Source organism: Eurosta solidaginis, chromosome 1 (genome assembly GCF_040869045.1).
Source record: "Eurosta solidaginis isolate ZX-2024a chromosome 1, ASM4086904v1, whole genome shotgun sequence".
Taxonomy (NCBI): Eukaryota; Metazoa; Arthropoda; class Insecta; order Diptera; family Tephritidae; genus Eurosta; species Eurosta solidaginis.
In genome coordinates this window covers 73,870,323-73,886,394 of record NC_090319.1, presented here as the reverse complement: position 1 = coordinate 73,886,394, position 16,072 = coordinate 73,870,323, and the positions used below count along the sequence as shown (strand labels likewise).

The 16,072-nt window shown below is 40.6% G+C and overlaps 1 protein-coding gene across 2 annotated transcripts; it reads right to left on the bottom strand.

Annotated features, from left to right (window-relative positions):
• Positions 1–602: 602 nt before the first annotated feature.
• On the bottom strand, positions 603–15,594 carry LOC137244702 (thymus-specific serine protease). 2 transcript variants are annotated; one of them, XM_067774232.1, is made up of 8 exons: positions 15,465–15,594; positions 15,194–15,402; positions 12,870–13,051; positions 12,575–12,810; positions 8,992–9,223; positions 8,166–8,362; positions 7,696–8,088; positions 603–981 (listed from the first exon to the last, which is right to left on the bottom strand). In XM_067774232.1, the coding sequence occupies exons 2-8, from the start codon at positions 15,386–15,388 to the stop codon at positions 866–868; spliced, it is 1,551 nt and encodes a 516-aa protein (XP_067630333.1). In that variant the 5' UTR covers positions 15,389–15,402; positions 15,465–15,594; the 3' UTR covers positions 603–865. The 2 variants fall into 2 exon arrangements, with proteins under 2 accessions (XP_067630333.1, XP_067630249.1); XM_067774148.1 differs by having other exon boundaries at positions 15,194–15,511.
• Positions 15,595–16,072: the final 478 nt, after the last annotated feature.

The following is a 16,072-nucleotide window of genomic DNA, read 5'->3' as shown; positions in this document are numbered from 1 at the left end:
AAGATACCACTCTGTGGCACCCCTTGTTTAATTCTTCTTGGTTTAGATGTTGCGCTCCTGAATTGTAGCGATGCCTGCCGACCAGACAAATAATTTGCGGTTCAACTTTTGCGGTGAAATAAGGGATCAGAATGGCTTCAAGCGTATTGACTACTGCAAATAGCAGAGATATCGGACGATGAGATTCCCCTACGTTAAATACTTTCCCAGGCTTTAGTAGCAGTACCATCCTCGCCATTTTCCATTTTTCGGGCATAACGAAGGTGGACAAACACGGTTGAAGACATGTGCGAGATATTTAAAGCCCTCTTTGCCAAGTTTCTTAAGCATCGGTATGGATATACCGATTGGGCCTACTGCTTTAGATTATTTAGCATGAACTTATTTAGAACCGAGTGCTTTTTCGGATCCGTAAAAGATGGAGTACTTCTTATCATATTTCAAAAATGTGTCTATGCTAACACATACCTACTCATAAAATTGTAATTATTTCCGGCAATCAAAATCGAGTTACGTTGTGTACAGTTCGAGTAATTCAGGCCCCAATTTAGAGAAAAACTGATTGTACAAAATTGTAAAATTTTTTATTAAATTATTTAAAATCCATTTTAGCAATGTTTTATTAAATTTAGAGCTAAATTTGTATAAATAGAAATTTATTACACACACTAATATATTTACCTAATTATACTACTAATATAATTTACAAAGAAAACTTCAAAACAAAATCAACAAAAATAACAATTTATTAAAATTAGTTTAATAATTAAGTTGCATGTATATTAAATTGCTACCTTACAAATTCTCAATGGACACCGGAAAAATAAAAACGTTTATTAATTTTGACTGCCACGGCTAACGCAATTCATGTTTTTGTACGCAGGGCGCGACGTAAAAAGGCGGCTACTTTTAATTTGGCCACATTCATTTCTACCGAATCATTGAAGTCTATGGAATCCAAGTCAGCCGTGTGCGTATAGTCTATGAAAATATAGAAGAAGAAGCAATAACAATCGAGAAAATTGTGTGGTAGCTCATTTTGATTAGCATAACTAAACGGTACATTTTGGCAACAATGCGCTATCATTAAATGTTAACTTCCTTCACAGCGGCGTGCGTGCTTTAAAAGAATTAAGCTAATACACAACAACTACAAGGAGAAATGCTCAGTGTGGTTTGCAATTACTGCTCATAAAGAGGTGAGACTGCTTAGCCCATCGGGTAAGTTAGAATATACCCGCGGTATTTATGCCTGTCGTACACTGAAAGAAATGGTGCTAGTAAAATCAACAAATCGGTTCTGTTGTTCTTGAATTAACGGAGATTCGGTGAAATTGATCGAATTATGGTTAATTCGAACGAGTTCTTTGTCAAGCGAACAAATTAGTTTAGTCATTTCAACAGAAGAGAAATTGTCGCTCTTAAGTTAAAAAAATTCTATAAAATTTACAGATTCCTGGTCAATCTAACTGATTTTTCTGTTAACACAACGAATCTCACCGGTCATTTCAACAGCGATCAACAGTCAATACGTGAGCAAATTTCAAAGAGAATTTTACGCTCACTGCGCTCTCTACTTTGCACTTATGACGATGGTGCCACTTGTTTCAAAAAAAATATCAAAATAAGAAAACCACCAAATCGAAAAACACACAAAATGGGAAAACAACAAAAAACTAGTTTTTCTGTTATCAATACAAAACAAAAAATCCCTTTTTGAATTTACTGTGCAAAAAATTATGAGATACCAGGACACCTATTTATCGGGTACAATTTTGCAACTTCTCCTCCAAGCGAAATGCAAAATTGCGCCCTCTTGTTGCAAAACGTTTGCTTGAATGAACAGGATTTTTCCAAAGTTAGTAACATCTTGTTCAGGTTTTTATGAATTTTCACTTACGCGAACGAATCTAATAAGATAATAAAAAACATCCTTTTTTAATGCTGATGTTTCCGACATAATAAGAGTTTGAGTTGTTTTGGAATCGTTTCAAATTAAAGTGTTACGAAAATTAACCTTGCCGAATTACATGTAAAGTTACTCCAGTGGTGAGTTACCTTCCTGCGATTTGATTCTTTACTTCTCTATAACTTACAAGTTCTCTTTTTTAAATTTTACGTCAAACATTTATACTACAAGTTTTGTTCGAAACAATCAAGTGTGTCAACTTCATGCGAGAGAAGAAATTGAGAATGAGCTGAGCCGCAACTGAAAGAATTGAGAATCAGTTTTTTGACCACTATTTTCATTTCTATTTGCAAAGCGAAGTTCAAAACTATAAATTGAATGAATTATAAAATAAAAAATTTGGTGAAAGTGCGTTTAATAAAAAAAATATTAAAGTGTATAATGTTTAACGTGTGCCAGCATATTTGGTGTAAGCACAATTGACGTTCGGTTAGTAAGTGACACTGTGGTGTGATGGTAGCGTGCTCCGCCTTCCACACCGTATGCCCTGGGTTCGCACCCCGGGCAAAGCAACATCATAATTTTAGAAATAAGGTTTTTCAATTAGAAGACAATTTTTCTAAGCGGGTTCGCCCCTCGCCAGTGTTTGGCAAGCGCTCCGAGTGTATTTCTGCCATGAAAAGCTTTCAGTGAAAACTCATCTGCCTCGCAGATGCCGCTCGGAGTCGGCATAAAACATGTAGGTCCCGTCTGGCCAATTTGTAAGGAAAATCAAGAGGAGCACGACGCAAATTGGAAGAGAAGCTCGGCCTTAGATCTCTTCGGAGGTTATCGCGCCTTACATTGATTTATTTATAGGGCAACATAGGTACTTTCGTACAAAGCTGTCGCAACAACTTTTTGTGTTCATTTGACTACTAAAACGGTCAATTACGAATCAAGGATTTGTGCGCAGTTGATTCAACATCTTCTTGCGATGGATAAAAATTGACAGAAATTTCGGTTGAATTGACCCGTATTTCGATTGATTTTACCAGTCTTTTTCTATCAGTGTAAGAGGCGATTAAAGTACGACTAGATTCAAGGGGTTGTGTAGAGGAACCCTTTCAAGGGGTTGCCAGCGCTATATATAGCTTCTCCAACCCAATTGTCAACCTCACCTATCCTTGACGAATCCTGTTTCATAATCAGGCAAGGCTCTGGCGACCCCGAACTCCTCATGGATCTAGGGGATGGGAGGGCGGTATGGCCTAGAAGGCCGCACGTGGTCATAACAAATCGTTCTCGAGATGGTCCAGCTTGGTACCGGAACGTAACGGATCTGCATCCGGCAAAATACCATCAACATCGATAACACTTCACAAGGCCTTCGGGGATTGTCCTTATCGCTAGAACAACAACAACAACTGGTGGGACTGCAAGAGATGTATGTCTTGCACACAGCAGCTCATTATATAAATGTGTAAGCACGACGTTTTATTTAAAACCAACAAAATATTTGCAAAACATATTCGTGCCACATGAAATGCGGGTACCGGTGCGCATACGTAACATTTTTTGTGTTCCCCTGCAAAAATCGAGAGTACTCCATGCATGCAATAAACATCGTGGAGTGATTACAATCGTTAAAAACGAGCAATGATCGGCTTACAACATGTTCGTGTAGAAACATGAGCTGGTCCATCGCTGCATTACAGTGGAGTAGAATGGTAAGTACTCCAGTGGACCACATGGTCCAACGATTTTTGCAGGGTCATTGTTTGGCATTAAAGAAACTTCAGAGGGTATGTAGAGTATTAATTATTAGTATTACTGGAGGCTTAAAAACTACCCCGACAGCCTAATGGCCAAAAAAATCGCGTGAGCAACTGCAACAACCCTGCAAAAATTGCGAGTACTTCATGCATGCATGTATGGAGTACTCGCTATGGACCAAGCGAGTGCTCCAAAATTAACCACAATTCATACAAAAAATATGGTCCAATTAACATTGCGATTTCCTAGGACTGGATCATATACTCCAGCTCCGCATTACATCAGAGTAATCCATGGAGTACCCACAGTCCAATAAACATCGTGTAGTGATTACAATCGTTAAAAACGAGCAATGATCGGCTTACAATATGTTCGTGTTTGAAACATGAGTTGGTCCATTGCTGCATTACAATGGAGTATAATGGTAAGTACTCCAGTGGACCACATGATCCAACGATTTTTGCAGGGAAGGCTTAAGGCCTCGCGGCCGCTTGAGTGCAGGCCTTATGGCAACAGCATTATAGCGCCATCTAATAACGGGCAAGAGGAGTATATGGTCCCGTTCCTGAGCTTGGACCGGAGAGTTGATGCCGGGGTGCAGAAATGGCAGAACATACCATACACGTGTATACGGATGGTTCCAAATTAACGGAAGGGGTTGGGTCTGCTGTCAACTGTGTCGATACAGAAATAGGTATATCCTACAGGCTGCAAGGTTACTGTAGAGTTTTTTAGGCGGAAATTGTAGCAGTGAAGAATGCAGAAGAAATTCTGGAGGAAGCCTTGCTTAAGCTGCAGTCGCGTCACAACGTATTTTAATAGTCAGGCTGCGATTAAGGCAATAATCTCATATAGCACTGCATCAGGAAGTGTTCTGGAATGCAAAGAAGCATTGGAAAAACTTCGGTTAGGCCGGACAATACATCTTCACTGGGTTCCCACTCATAAAGAAATATAAGGTAACGAAAAGGCCGATGAGGTGGCGATAGACATCCCAATCCATTTGGGAGAAATCAAAAGGAGACAGGAGTTTCATATGATCCATCAAGCAGGAAAAGCGTGGAAAAAAGAGCGAGGCTGCAAAATTTCTAAGGTCATGTGCAAAGCCTACGATATAAAATTCACAAAGTGGCTCATATCTCTGAAGAGAGAAAATTTAAGGTTCACGATGGGCATACTGACTGGCCTTCAAAATTCGGAGTCAAAATGTTGGGTTTGTAGTGGAAAAGAAAATGCGTCACCAATTTCTTTCGTTCACGGCCGTGAACGAGCGTCTGGCCGCGAATCGGTTTGCGGAGAAGTTTTTCATTATTTCGTTTAAATGTTCTTACGCACCTATAGACGATGAGGACGAAAAGGACAAGAGCTCCTTCTATGAAAAACTAAAAAAATACATACGATGACTACCTGTTATGATATAAAAATTATGCTGAGCTTCTTTAACGCTAGGGTGGGCAAGGAAAAGGCTTTAGCCCTAAAGTCGGAAAAATTTAGGTTCCATGATGCAACGTCTCCAATGATTGGTCATCTGTAGCACCAGGTTCCAGCATAAAAAGATACACCAAACTACTTGGCTGTCTCCTTATCGATCGGAAAACATAGTATTGATTCAGCCAACTGCATTGTAGCCTCTGTACATACACGCCTCTGTGCAGCAAAGAAAGTGCGCGCAGTGACACAAGCAGAGTTTATTATCAAAAAGTTGCTAATGAAACAGAGAGCTGATGACTACTCCACTCGGCCCTCACACCTGCTCATCGAGAGCAATCTTCGACATGACGATGTGACCGAGCGGTGTGAGTAGATTTCTCTCTCATTACGTACCGCCGCTGCTGACACTATATATTTCCAGCGAGCTCGAAAAAACAGCTGGTACGATGAGGATTTAATAGAAGGACGCTACTTATAAGGCCAAGCTACATACGGGCGCTGCAAAGCGAGGTGTATTGGAGCGTTATCGTAAGGCAAAGGAGGAAGAGACACACCTATCTAGCTGAAAAAACGTGAGACAGGACGGCGTGAGTGCGACAAGTATCAGATGCTGGCCGGTAGGAATAATGCTCAAAACTTCTACCTAAAAACCCGGCGGATGATGGAAGATTTCAAGACCGGAGCTGATTTCTGCAGGAACGATAATGGCGTTCTGGTAACTGAGGTACAGAGTGTGCTTAAGTTGGAGAGGGAGCACTTCTCCTTATTGATAGCTAACACGGGAGAATACGAACCTGATACCCCAATCGCCGATGTGGTAAATATCACAAGCCGCCACGTAATGGTGGAATACTCGCCGAGCTGTTTAAACACGGAGGCAAAGAGCTAGTAAAGAGCACACATCAGCTCCTATGCAAAATATGGTCGGATGAGCGCGCGCCTCCAGATCGGAACTAAAGTGTACTCTGCCCAATCCACAAAGAAGGAAATACCACGAACTACGCCAAATATCGCGGAATTAGCCTGCCAATATCACGTATAAGATTTTATCCAGCGTACTGTGCGAAAAACTGATAAAGCATTTGTCAGCGCGAAAAGAAGCTGCTTGTATGTTGTTGTCTGAATTTAAGTTCCCTGCAAAGTTAACACTCCTCCGCTTGACGTTGCTCAACACCACCAGCTACATAATTAGGATTAGGAACGACATCTCCCAGCCAATCAAACAAAACGAGGCTTCAGGCAAGGCGACTCCCTTTCGTGCGATTTCTTCAATATAGTGCCGGAAAAGAAAGTTCTAGCAGCACAACTAAACCGTGATTATACAATCTATTATAAGAGCTTACAATTAAGCGCGTATGCTGGTATATCGATATTATTAGGCTGAACAAACGCGGTGTGAGTTCTACCTTCTGCGGATTAGATAAAAAAGCAAAAAAAGTGGGTCTTGCCACCCTAAAACACCCAAGAGAGTTTGGCCGTTTCGTAACTATTCCCGCCAGCTATTCCTGTTTCGAAATAACTTACAGAAATGGGGACTACTAATTGAGGTTAAGTCTTCTAAAGTTCACACAGCTCATAATTATACCTAATTTTATACGCACCGTCTACATCACGGACAGGCACATACATCTTCCGGAGAACTTTTCTCTCAAACAATCCAAGAGCCATCTTACATTCTTTGGACCTCATCCATGATTCGAAGCCAGTCATCAGGACAACTATGATTAGTGATTTGTAGAGCGCGGTTTTTATTCGTTGAGTGTGGATTTTACTTTTCAATTGCCTACATTGGACTGAGTAGCATTTATTGGCAAGAGTGATGCTCCGTTTGATTACTAAGCTGACATTGTTTTCGCTGTTAATGCTGATTCTTTTTTGGGTGACAGCGAAAACTTCGTAATGTCCTCGTTTACTAATTCAGAGAAGGCTGAGCGGCATCATGTTAGCGGGTTTTATTAGTTAAGTTGCGAGGCACCAAAAACGAGGGCATAGCAGCGACGGGATCGTTTCCTAATTTGGGATGGGAGTGTCGTCGGTGATGACGGAGGACCTACTAATGTGTATTCATTTCGATCAGCAGAGGCTGCCTCCCTCGGGGAGATTCGGTTGATTGGACAGGGGTTGTCTTCTACAAAAAACTTGGTTTGTGGCAACCCTCTCGCAGAATATCCTTGACTCACATTTCTTTAATTTATCTGAAAGGTACTAATTATAAGCGCGATACTACCAGCCTGGACTATGTAAAGTGGCCTATGGGCTGAGGAAGGTACGCATAACGCATTGCTACATTATCGGATACATAGTTGAGTCATAAGCGCAACATATTCCTCTAAAAGTGTGTATGCTCCTCTTTTCCTCTCCCTTTCCACACCAATAACTACTCCTTTTACCTCTCCTTCTCCCGCGCCTTCTTCTTCCTCTTCTTTTCCCAATTATTCCCGAAAATGTGCTAGGGTTTCAGCGGCAAATAAACTCTCTTTCCAAATACATAATGAGTCCCTAACCAAAGGCCAACCAGATGCCACTGCCGCATTTCACATAGCGGTTGACCCTGTCTAAACTGTTTCATAGCTATGTAGCTTCACTGGCGCTCAACTCACCTGTTATGCTAATGACATTTATGCCATGCTGCACACCAACAGCACGCCAGGGATCCAGTTGGCCGTGAGTAAAGATAACTTTTTGTTGTAGTGTTGCTGCAGCAGAAAGGCCGCCAAAATAATTATTTGTTTGTTGAATATTAGCGGAAATATCATCCACTTTGAATGTTGATGCAGCAGATAGTTTGCCAAATACATCGAGACACAATTGTTCAAAATAACGAAGCGGAACTTGTCGGCCAAATGAGTGCTGAAATTGCGATGGTTGCTCATGGCGACGTGGTGATGGCAGTTGACTGGCGGCGACTTTTCTGCCAACGAAACTTTTCGTGGAAGTGTTGGTTGTGGCAAACCAACCAAATTCATGGCAACTTTGATAGAACCACTGCTGTGCTGCAAGAAAATTTAATTTGTATTAATATTCATTTTCGAGTTTAAGTTTGTTTACTGAAAGCTCAAATGGTACTCACTGCCACCTAAGCGATCTGAATAATCAGTGAAAATGGATTTCATGGCGTCGTAAGATAAATCAATGCAAAAATCCTCATAGCCTGTGCGTTCGAAATGTGTGGGCCAAAATATTTGCTTCAAGAATTCTATGAAGGCAGTCAAGTCATTGCCGTTGGATTTGTTGGTGAGTGCGGCACAAATGTTGGGTATTTGATTACTGAGAAACAGGAATATTAGTAGACATGAAGCTAATACTGTTTTCACACCGAAACTTAATGATCTCATTTCACCTTCTAATGAAATCGTAAATTTTGTGCTTTCACACAGAAGTAACTGCTCGATTAGTATGAAGGATGAAATGTCAAGCGAATAAAATGACAATGCTATATGACAGACAATCATGGCGGAACGATACAAGGTGGCAGCATGGTGACATACCTACAAACATAAAAAAAATTCCATGTACTTGTAAATTCGATGGACAAATGTCAAAATCGTACTGCGCCTGTAGTTGATGTATCAAATCAAATAAAAAAGGTTATAATTAGCTGTTCGATGCGGCCACCTTGTATCGTTCCGCCATGTAGACAATGACATTTACTTTGATAAATGACATTTTTAAGCACTGAACACACCAAAAACTAAAAAGCGGAACGCTGCCAACAGAGTTGCATTGTGCTTTTGACTTCATTAGGCATTCGATTAGCTACTAATGAAATAATTATAGATTCGAATTTTGTAGGGAAGATTGAGCTCAATAAGCGTCTTAATGTAGAAAACTGCCTTTATTATTCAATAAGCCGTCTGTGTGAAAACAGTATAAGACCAAGAAATAGTTTTACTTACTCGTACAATTGCGCAAAAGTTGCAAAATAGTTTCCAATAGCATTAAAAAGCGCAGCGCGATCCAGTCGGCTTGTTGGATCGAAATTTTGACATACCCTTAGACCTTTTAGTAATTGTGAGGCATTTGAGCTCTCAAATAGATTGGCAATACCAACAAGACCGGACTCGAGCTTCTCAGTGCATGCAGCACCGCCGCGATGTTGAATGACGTTGCCAACTTGGTGCATATATTCTGCAAAGTAGAAGAAGCTACATATAAGTGCAAGACTAGTTTAGACTGGAAGTGTATTGTTGAGCACTGGCGGGTAATATCTGAGCTCCTGTTAATTAAAAAATTGAGTCCATATTTGGAAATCAGGCTGAAGCTTCTCCAAATCGTGATTTCCAAATATCGTACAGCTGTGAAGCTGTTGACCTCTCAAACAATAAAAGTGGTAAAAAGTCAATACCACCAAGTAACTGCATCGTTCCCTGTGCTGATATTGGTACATGAAATAGTGGGGACATCCAATATTTAGAATACAGATCTTCCCCCTATCACTATAAGATCAGAGCCAGAAACCGAATATTCTTACACATATAAAAAAAAAAAAAAATAAATGTAAGGCGCGATAACCTCCGAAGAGATCTAAGGCCGAGCTTCTCTTCCAATTTGCGTCGTGCTCCTCTTGATTTTTCCCAACAAATTGGCCGGACGGGACCTACATGTTTTATGCCGACTCCGAACGGCATCTGCAAGGCAGATGAGTTTTCACTGAGAGCTTTTCATGGCAGAAATACAATCGGAGGGCTTGCCAGACACTGCCGAGGGGCAACCCCGCTTAGAAAAATTTTCTTCTAATTGAAAAATCTTATTTCTAAAATTTTGATGTTGCTTTGCCCGGGAGTTGAACCCAGGGCATACGGTGTGATAGGCGGAGCACGCTACCATCACACCACGGTGGCACATATATTCAGTTGATATAATTAAAAAGAATCTGGGCAAGTTTCCGTCCAAATGTAAACTTGATACCATAGAGTTCCGAAACACTTTACACGTTGAGTTGTGGAATATGCTCTTCTGTACGAATTGACGAGGACTAGAATATTGAATTGTTCCCAACCTACTTAACGGCGACGTCGTTGTTGTTGTTGTTGTAGCGATAAGGACACTCCCCGTAGGTCTTGGGGAGTGTTATCGAAGTTGATGGTCCTTTGTCGGACGAAGATCCGGTATTCCGGTAACAAGCACCATAAAGGTACTAGCTCGACCATCTCGAGAACGACTTGGTATGACCACATGTAACCTTCTAGGCCATGCCGCCCTCTCACCCCCTAGATCCATGAGGAGTTCGGGGTCGCCAGAGCCTCGGAGCCTTGAATATTTTTGGTATTTTAGTCGCCTATTACAACAGGCATACATACTGCGGATATTTTCTAAGGCCTCTAACCCGCTAGGGCTACGGCGACGTCGTCTTCGGTTACTGCAAATACATTTAATTGTCCTCTTTCACAACCGCAGCTATTCTTTATCGAGTACTATGACGGCCGCTGTTCAGAGTCTGCATAAAAACTGGAGCTCCTAGAATAAATGTATTAATTATTCACTTCCCCTTTTCGATTTCCTTTTTCTTTCCCTAGCCCTATGCCACTTAATATTCTTCCTGCTTTCTGTCTGCCTGTAGAAGTACTTTTTCGTTTTTCGTTTTCCGTTCTTATTCTCCTTTTCCCTATCATTTCAGCATTTCGTCTAAGTGACGCCAATTGTGATTACCAAGGAAGATCAAGTTTCCCTTTACCGGGCACTCTCAACTCAGGCGAGGTTTTCCTCTTAATCTGCTTCCGAACTCCGGTGCCAACTGAAATATTTTTTTTTGGGCGGAGCTCTTTAGGCCTTTATTCGTTGCATTACCTGCATGAAGTTCATCACCTCATCAGTATACCTCCTTCCATATTCGCCGTTGTCATCACCGTTAGCATCACATGTAAATATTCGTAAGAAATTTTCTCGGGAACACTTAAAGGGCGATTCATCTTCTCTCGACGCCGTTCATGATTTGGAGCCATACATCTTAACAGGTATGATGAACGGCTTATAGAGTGTGTTTTTTTGATTCGTCGAGATGGGACTTTATTTTTCAACTCCTTACTCAGTCTCTCAGTCCAAAATAGCACTTGCTGGTCAGTTTTATTCTCCGTTGGATTTTTAAGCTAATATTATTTTCGCTGTTATTACTGTTCGCTGACGAACAAAGTCCTTCACAGTCTCGAGTTTGTAGCAGTCAAGAGTGGCCTGGCTGCCAAGGCGCAAATAAGTCCATTCTTTTTTGGATCCCATTTAATACTTGGATGCTTTTCTACTTATCGCTTGTGCGTTCTTCCTTGTACTACTTTCCGTCTTTTCCTCTTCCGTAGTCTGGTTTTCAGGCTGCCTGCCACGTTCAACCCTTCGCTTCTCATCTATTATTCCTCCCATTCATTCACCTCACTTCCTACTTTGTCAATTCCTCTTCAATTTCTTCATTCATTTCAATGCCTTCACTCTTTCTCTACTTCTTGCGTAGTGCTCATTCTAATTTTCCCATACAAATTGGCGGGACAGGACCTGCATGTTCTATGTCAAGGCCAAATGGCGTATACAAGGCAGATGAATTTTAACTGAGAAGCTTTTCATGGCAGAAATACACTCGGAGTTTTTGCAAAATCACTGCCGCCAGGCGACCCCGATTAGAAAAAGGTATTTGTAATTGAAAAAACTTGTTTAACAATTTTTGATGTTGCTTTGCCCGGGATTTGAACCGAGGACCTTTGGTGTGATAGGCGGAACACACCACCACCACACCTCGGCATCTGCCGTGTCCCCTTTCTCTTTAGAATTTTCCTATCCCCTCCCTCTTTTTGTTTTATAAAACTTCTACACTTTTCCGCTCGCCCTTACTTTCCATTCCTCGCCTAGTTTTCTCCTTCCTTCTACCTTTTCCACTACTCCTCGCTCTCCATTATCCTCTCTACGACTACCTCTTGCTGTTCCACTGTAGCCTAACCGTGCTCCTCCCTGCTCCTTTTTCTCTTTCCTATTTCCTTGAATTTGTATTCCCTTCTGGCTCTTCTTCCCCCTGGCTTTATGTTTCACTTTGTCTTATCCTTATTATTTCCCTGTCCTTTTTCCACCGCATCATCGCCTTTTATTCCCTTACTTCATAACCTTATCTGCGATCTTTTCTACATTCTTTCTACATCATCCCCTCATACTCATCTCCATAATCGGTTTACAATACAAAACATTATATTTACTTTCGTAAACTAATCCAAAATCATGAAGTCCCAAAATGCTCCCAATACAATCCGGTGACAGTTCTGAAATGAGCCAAAGATGAGTTCGAAATGATCTCGAAATAACGCCGAAATTATACCGAAAATAGTCTGAATACTATTAGCAATAGTCCCGAAATGATCAAAAAGTCCCAAAACTCCCCGGGGAAAATTGTGAAATAATATAGAAATAGTCTCAAAACTATCCTGAAATCGTCCCGAGATGGTCATGTATTTTTCTCAATTCATTGAAACATATATAAAAAGCTTTAATTCACAGCATTTAACTCACCATAGAAATCTTTTCTCGCCAACAATGGAGCACTTGAAGCCCAACCCGCACTTACTAAATTTGGATAAAGTTTAGCAAACCAAGCTACTAAGCTGCCAGAGTAAGAAGCACCTGTGAGTATGATCCTTTTGTCTGAATTCATACCTTCACTGGTCCTAAGCTCTCGTATAAAATGAGCTAAATCAGCTAAAGATTGACGAGCGCTCAAATATTGCAAACTTTCGGCTTCATAATCGCTGAAGATATTTTTTGTTTAAATTCTTTGTACAGGATAAAATGCTTTGCTTTTCTTTACCTCGTAGGCCAACTTTGTCCATAGTAGCGATGTTCGACATAATAGAGCATACCTTTATGCTGTTTAGCTATATCATGCATATGACCCGTCAATAGGTAAGCGGGTGTTATTTCCCATTCACCACCCACGAATATGAATACCGGACCATTTGTTTGAAAGTAGCGATCGTTCAGAAAATAACGCTGGAAAATGAGAATGCTAAGTGAAGTTATATGGTCTGAAAATTATGCACAAAAAATAAGAGCATGGAAAAAGTAAAATCATTGTAGTGGTAGCGGTATAGTCGTTGAGTAACGAGCAACGTGGCAACACGTATGCACGTATATCTAACAAAATTTTTAACAAAAATTCATTGCTAACATTGAACAATTCAAAGGCTCTGGCCATGAGCTTTTTTTTTGCAAAATATTTATTTTTTTTTGGAAATTCACAATAATAACCTCTCTCGATGCTGCTTCGCATATTCACCGACTACCGAATGAAAGAGAATAATTATTTGTGCGAAAAGAGATTAAATAAATTAAATATTTCACTAGTTGACGACCTCTGATCTATACAGAGTCGGCGGTTATATAAGTGTAGAAAATAATGAAAAGGTGCTGAGTGAGTTCTTCGAGAAAGTAGGCTTTATATCGTGTGAGAAATGACCGGAGACCAGGCGGGCCCTGCTGCACTGTGACGGACTTCGATTTTATCGCTGGCAGGACAAACTACTAAGCGCCGTACTCCACTCGTATTGAAACATTCACCATGTATTCCCTCAAGGGAGGAATGGATTGGTGAAGTACTATGAGAAGAGAGCCTAGTGAGCCTGTTCACGGATTGGCGGAGGGTTGAAAGTGGAATTTTCACGCACGAGCTTGGTATCAGCCAGAAATTCAGGCTGCCCAATCGCTGCAGGTTCTTCCAGGAGGAGTTCGCCTCTGTTAATCATGCGGTAGTTGAGTTGTTATTCGCCGCTGCAGCCCTTTGTGAATGTAAAGTTTACACAGAATGTTAGGCGGCTACAAAGCGCTAAGCTCTGGGCGAGAACTATAAGTGTTGCTTGACCTTACTTGCAGTAGCTTCTACCAACTTTTTGCAAAAACATGGCTCGTTGACAGTGTATATGGATACCTTAGCAGCTGTTGGGTTCATCTCTTGGCCTGGTTTGCTAAACGAATCGGTTAGTGGAGATTTGGACAGGTTTATCTGTCCAGTAATTCATTCTAAGTGCTCGGCGAAGCCATAAAAGTTTACAACAGCCCATCTATTAACGGTTATTTAAGTGTTAACAGGACACGGACAGGAGTCCGTGCGGTGCCCTTAGTATACTACTTCAGCTGTGTTAGCTGTACGGACGAAAATCGATGTGTGCCTTATTATTAGCTTTATAGGTTAAGTAGGTCTCTCCACCGAAATCGGAAGAGAAGCTCGACCTTAATCTGCTCGGATACACACGGCGCTAAGTATTTATTGTGTTATTACAGCACAAGAAGTGTTCTGGATTGCAAAGAAGCATTGGAAAAAGTTCGCTCAGGCCGGACTATGCATCTATACTGGGTACCCGGTCATAAAGGGAAAAGGTAGGGAAAAGGTAGCGAAAAGGCCGATGAGTCGGGAAAGGAGGGTGCAATACTCGCTGAGTCGACTACAGACGCCCCAATCCGTTATGGGGGGGGGGGGGGGGGGGGGGGGGGAGAAATCAAAAGAAGAGAGGAGTCGCATAAGATATATCAAGCAGGAAATTCGTGGACAGAAGCGGGAAGCAGCACAATTTCTAAGATCAATTGCAAAGCCTACGATATTAGACTCACAAATTGGCTCATATTTCTGAAGATAGTAATCTTAAGGCTCACAACAAGCGTACTGAGTTGACACTGTTTTTTGGTGTCATATGCTTATAAGTTAAGCCTCGTCAATAACAGCAGAAGAAACGATTGAGCACGTTCTGTGTTCATGTTCTGCGCTCGCCGTGTCAAGGCTCCAGCTATTAGAAGCGGCAGACTTGACAGTACTCAAGCCCGCAATGGAGCTAGATCCAAGAAAACTTCTAGTATTTGCCAAGAGGACGGAGTTATTCTATAACATAAGTCCTAGTATCTGATTGTGGTTCTTACGTTTGTCCTCAAAATCCTTAAGTTTGGTAACACTATGAACACATTCAGTCTAAGTGAGCTCTTAATTAACCGATCAGTTCAACCTATCGACCTCACATTCGATTCTAGACACAGATGAACTTGTGCCCTGAAATCCAGCAGGAAATCTCGACTTAACGTAAGGCGAACACAATTAGAATAACCATTGCACACCTGGGTATACAAATTACAAACTTATTTACCTACCATCAACCAAGTCTCGTTATTTTTATCATCAAAATGATTTAGCTTCTGTTCCATCCACAATTCTTGTACTGCATTTTTTTGCAACAACACACTTTCACCTTTCTTCAGAGGTGGTTCCTTAAGTAACAAATTCATATTTCTCTTATATGGATTGAAATGCACAATGTTCCCATTTAAAATATTTCCACTTGTCATATGATGCACTTCAGCTATTATTTCATTAAAATATAATATTATTAAAATTTTTGCTGACATTATCTGGTAAACTAACTTTAAAATTTTATGAATTGCTGTCATGTTTTTTGAATGTTGAACCAATGAGTGTTAACTGACTTTTAAGGCCATAATTGTGAAAGCAGCGAGCTATTTATGTGCATTTAGTAAATGTTATAATTATTCATAAAGAATAGTACTCACTGTTGTAAAATATGCATCGTATGTACTAACATACATATGTACATTTGTGTATTACACTAACTCCCAAGCCAACCTTTATCATCCCGCATTTATTTTAACAACTTACTGAAATTCTTGTTGCATTAGTACGCATTTACATACTAGTACCAATACATATGCATATACCCTCCAAAAAATTGTATAGGGCTTTTATAAATATTTGAAAAACTCGTTTAGTCTAGTTTTCGATTCTCGGTTTTTTTACGTTTATTAATCGAATTTCACTATTCGAATAGTTGATTTATTTAAATTATTCGAATAATCGCAACACAACGGTTATTCAATTTTCAAAATCAAATTCCCATTTTGTATGAAGTATTCAAAAAAAACTAGTAAGGAAGGCTAAGTTCGGGTGTAACCGAACATTACATACTCAGTGGAGAGCTTTGGAGGCAAATGTTGGAGTTGAATGTAGACATAATT

Bases quoted from the DNA above. Each gene is read 5' to 3' on its own strand.
- LOC137244702 (XM_067774148.1), bottom strand. From the start codon at position 15,490: ATGACAGCAATTCATAAAATTTTAAAGTTAGTTTACCAGATAATGTCA. The intron at 13,052-15,193 runs GTAGGTAAATAA...CTCATTTTCCAG, and splicing joins ATAACGAGACTTGGTTGATG to CGTTATTTTCTGAACGATCG. The intron at 9,224-12,574 runs GTGAGTTAAATG...TCTACTTTGCAG, and splicing joins GGCGAGAAAAGATTTCTATG to AATATATGCACCAAGTTGGC.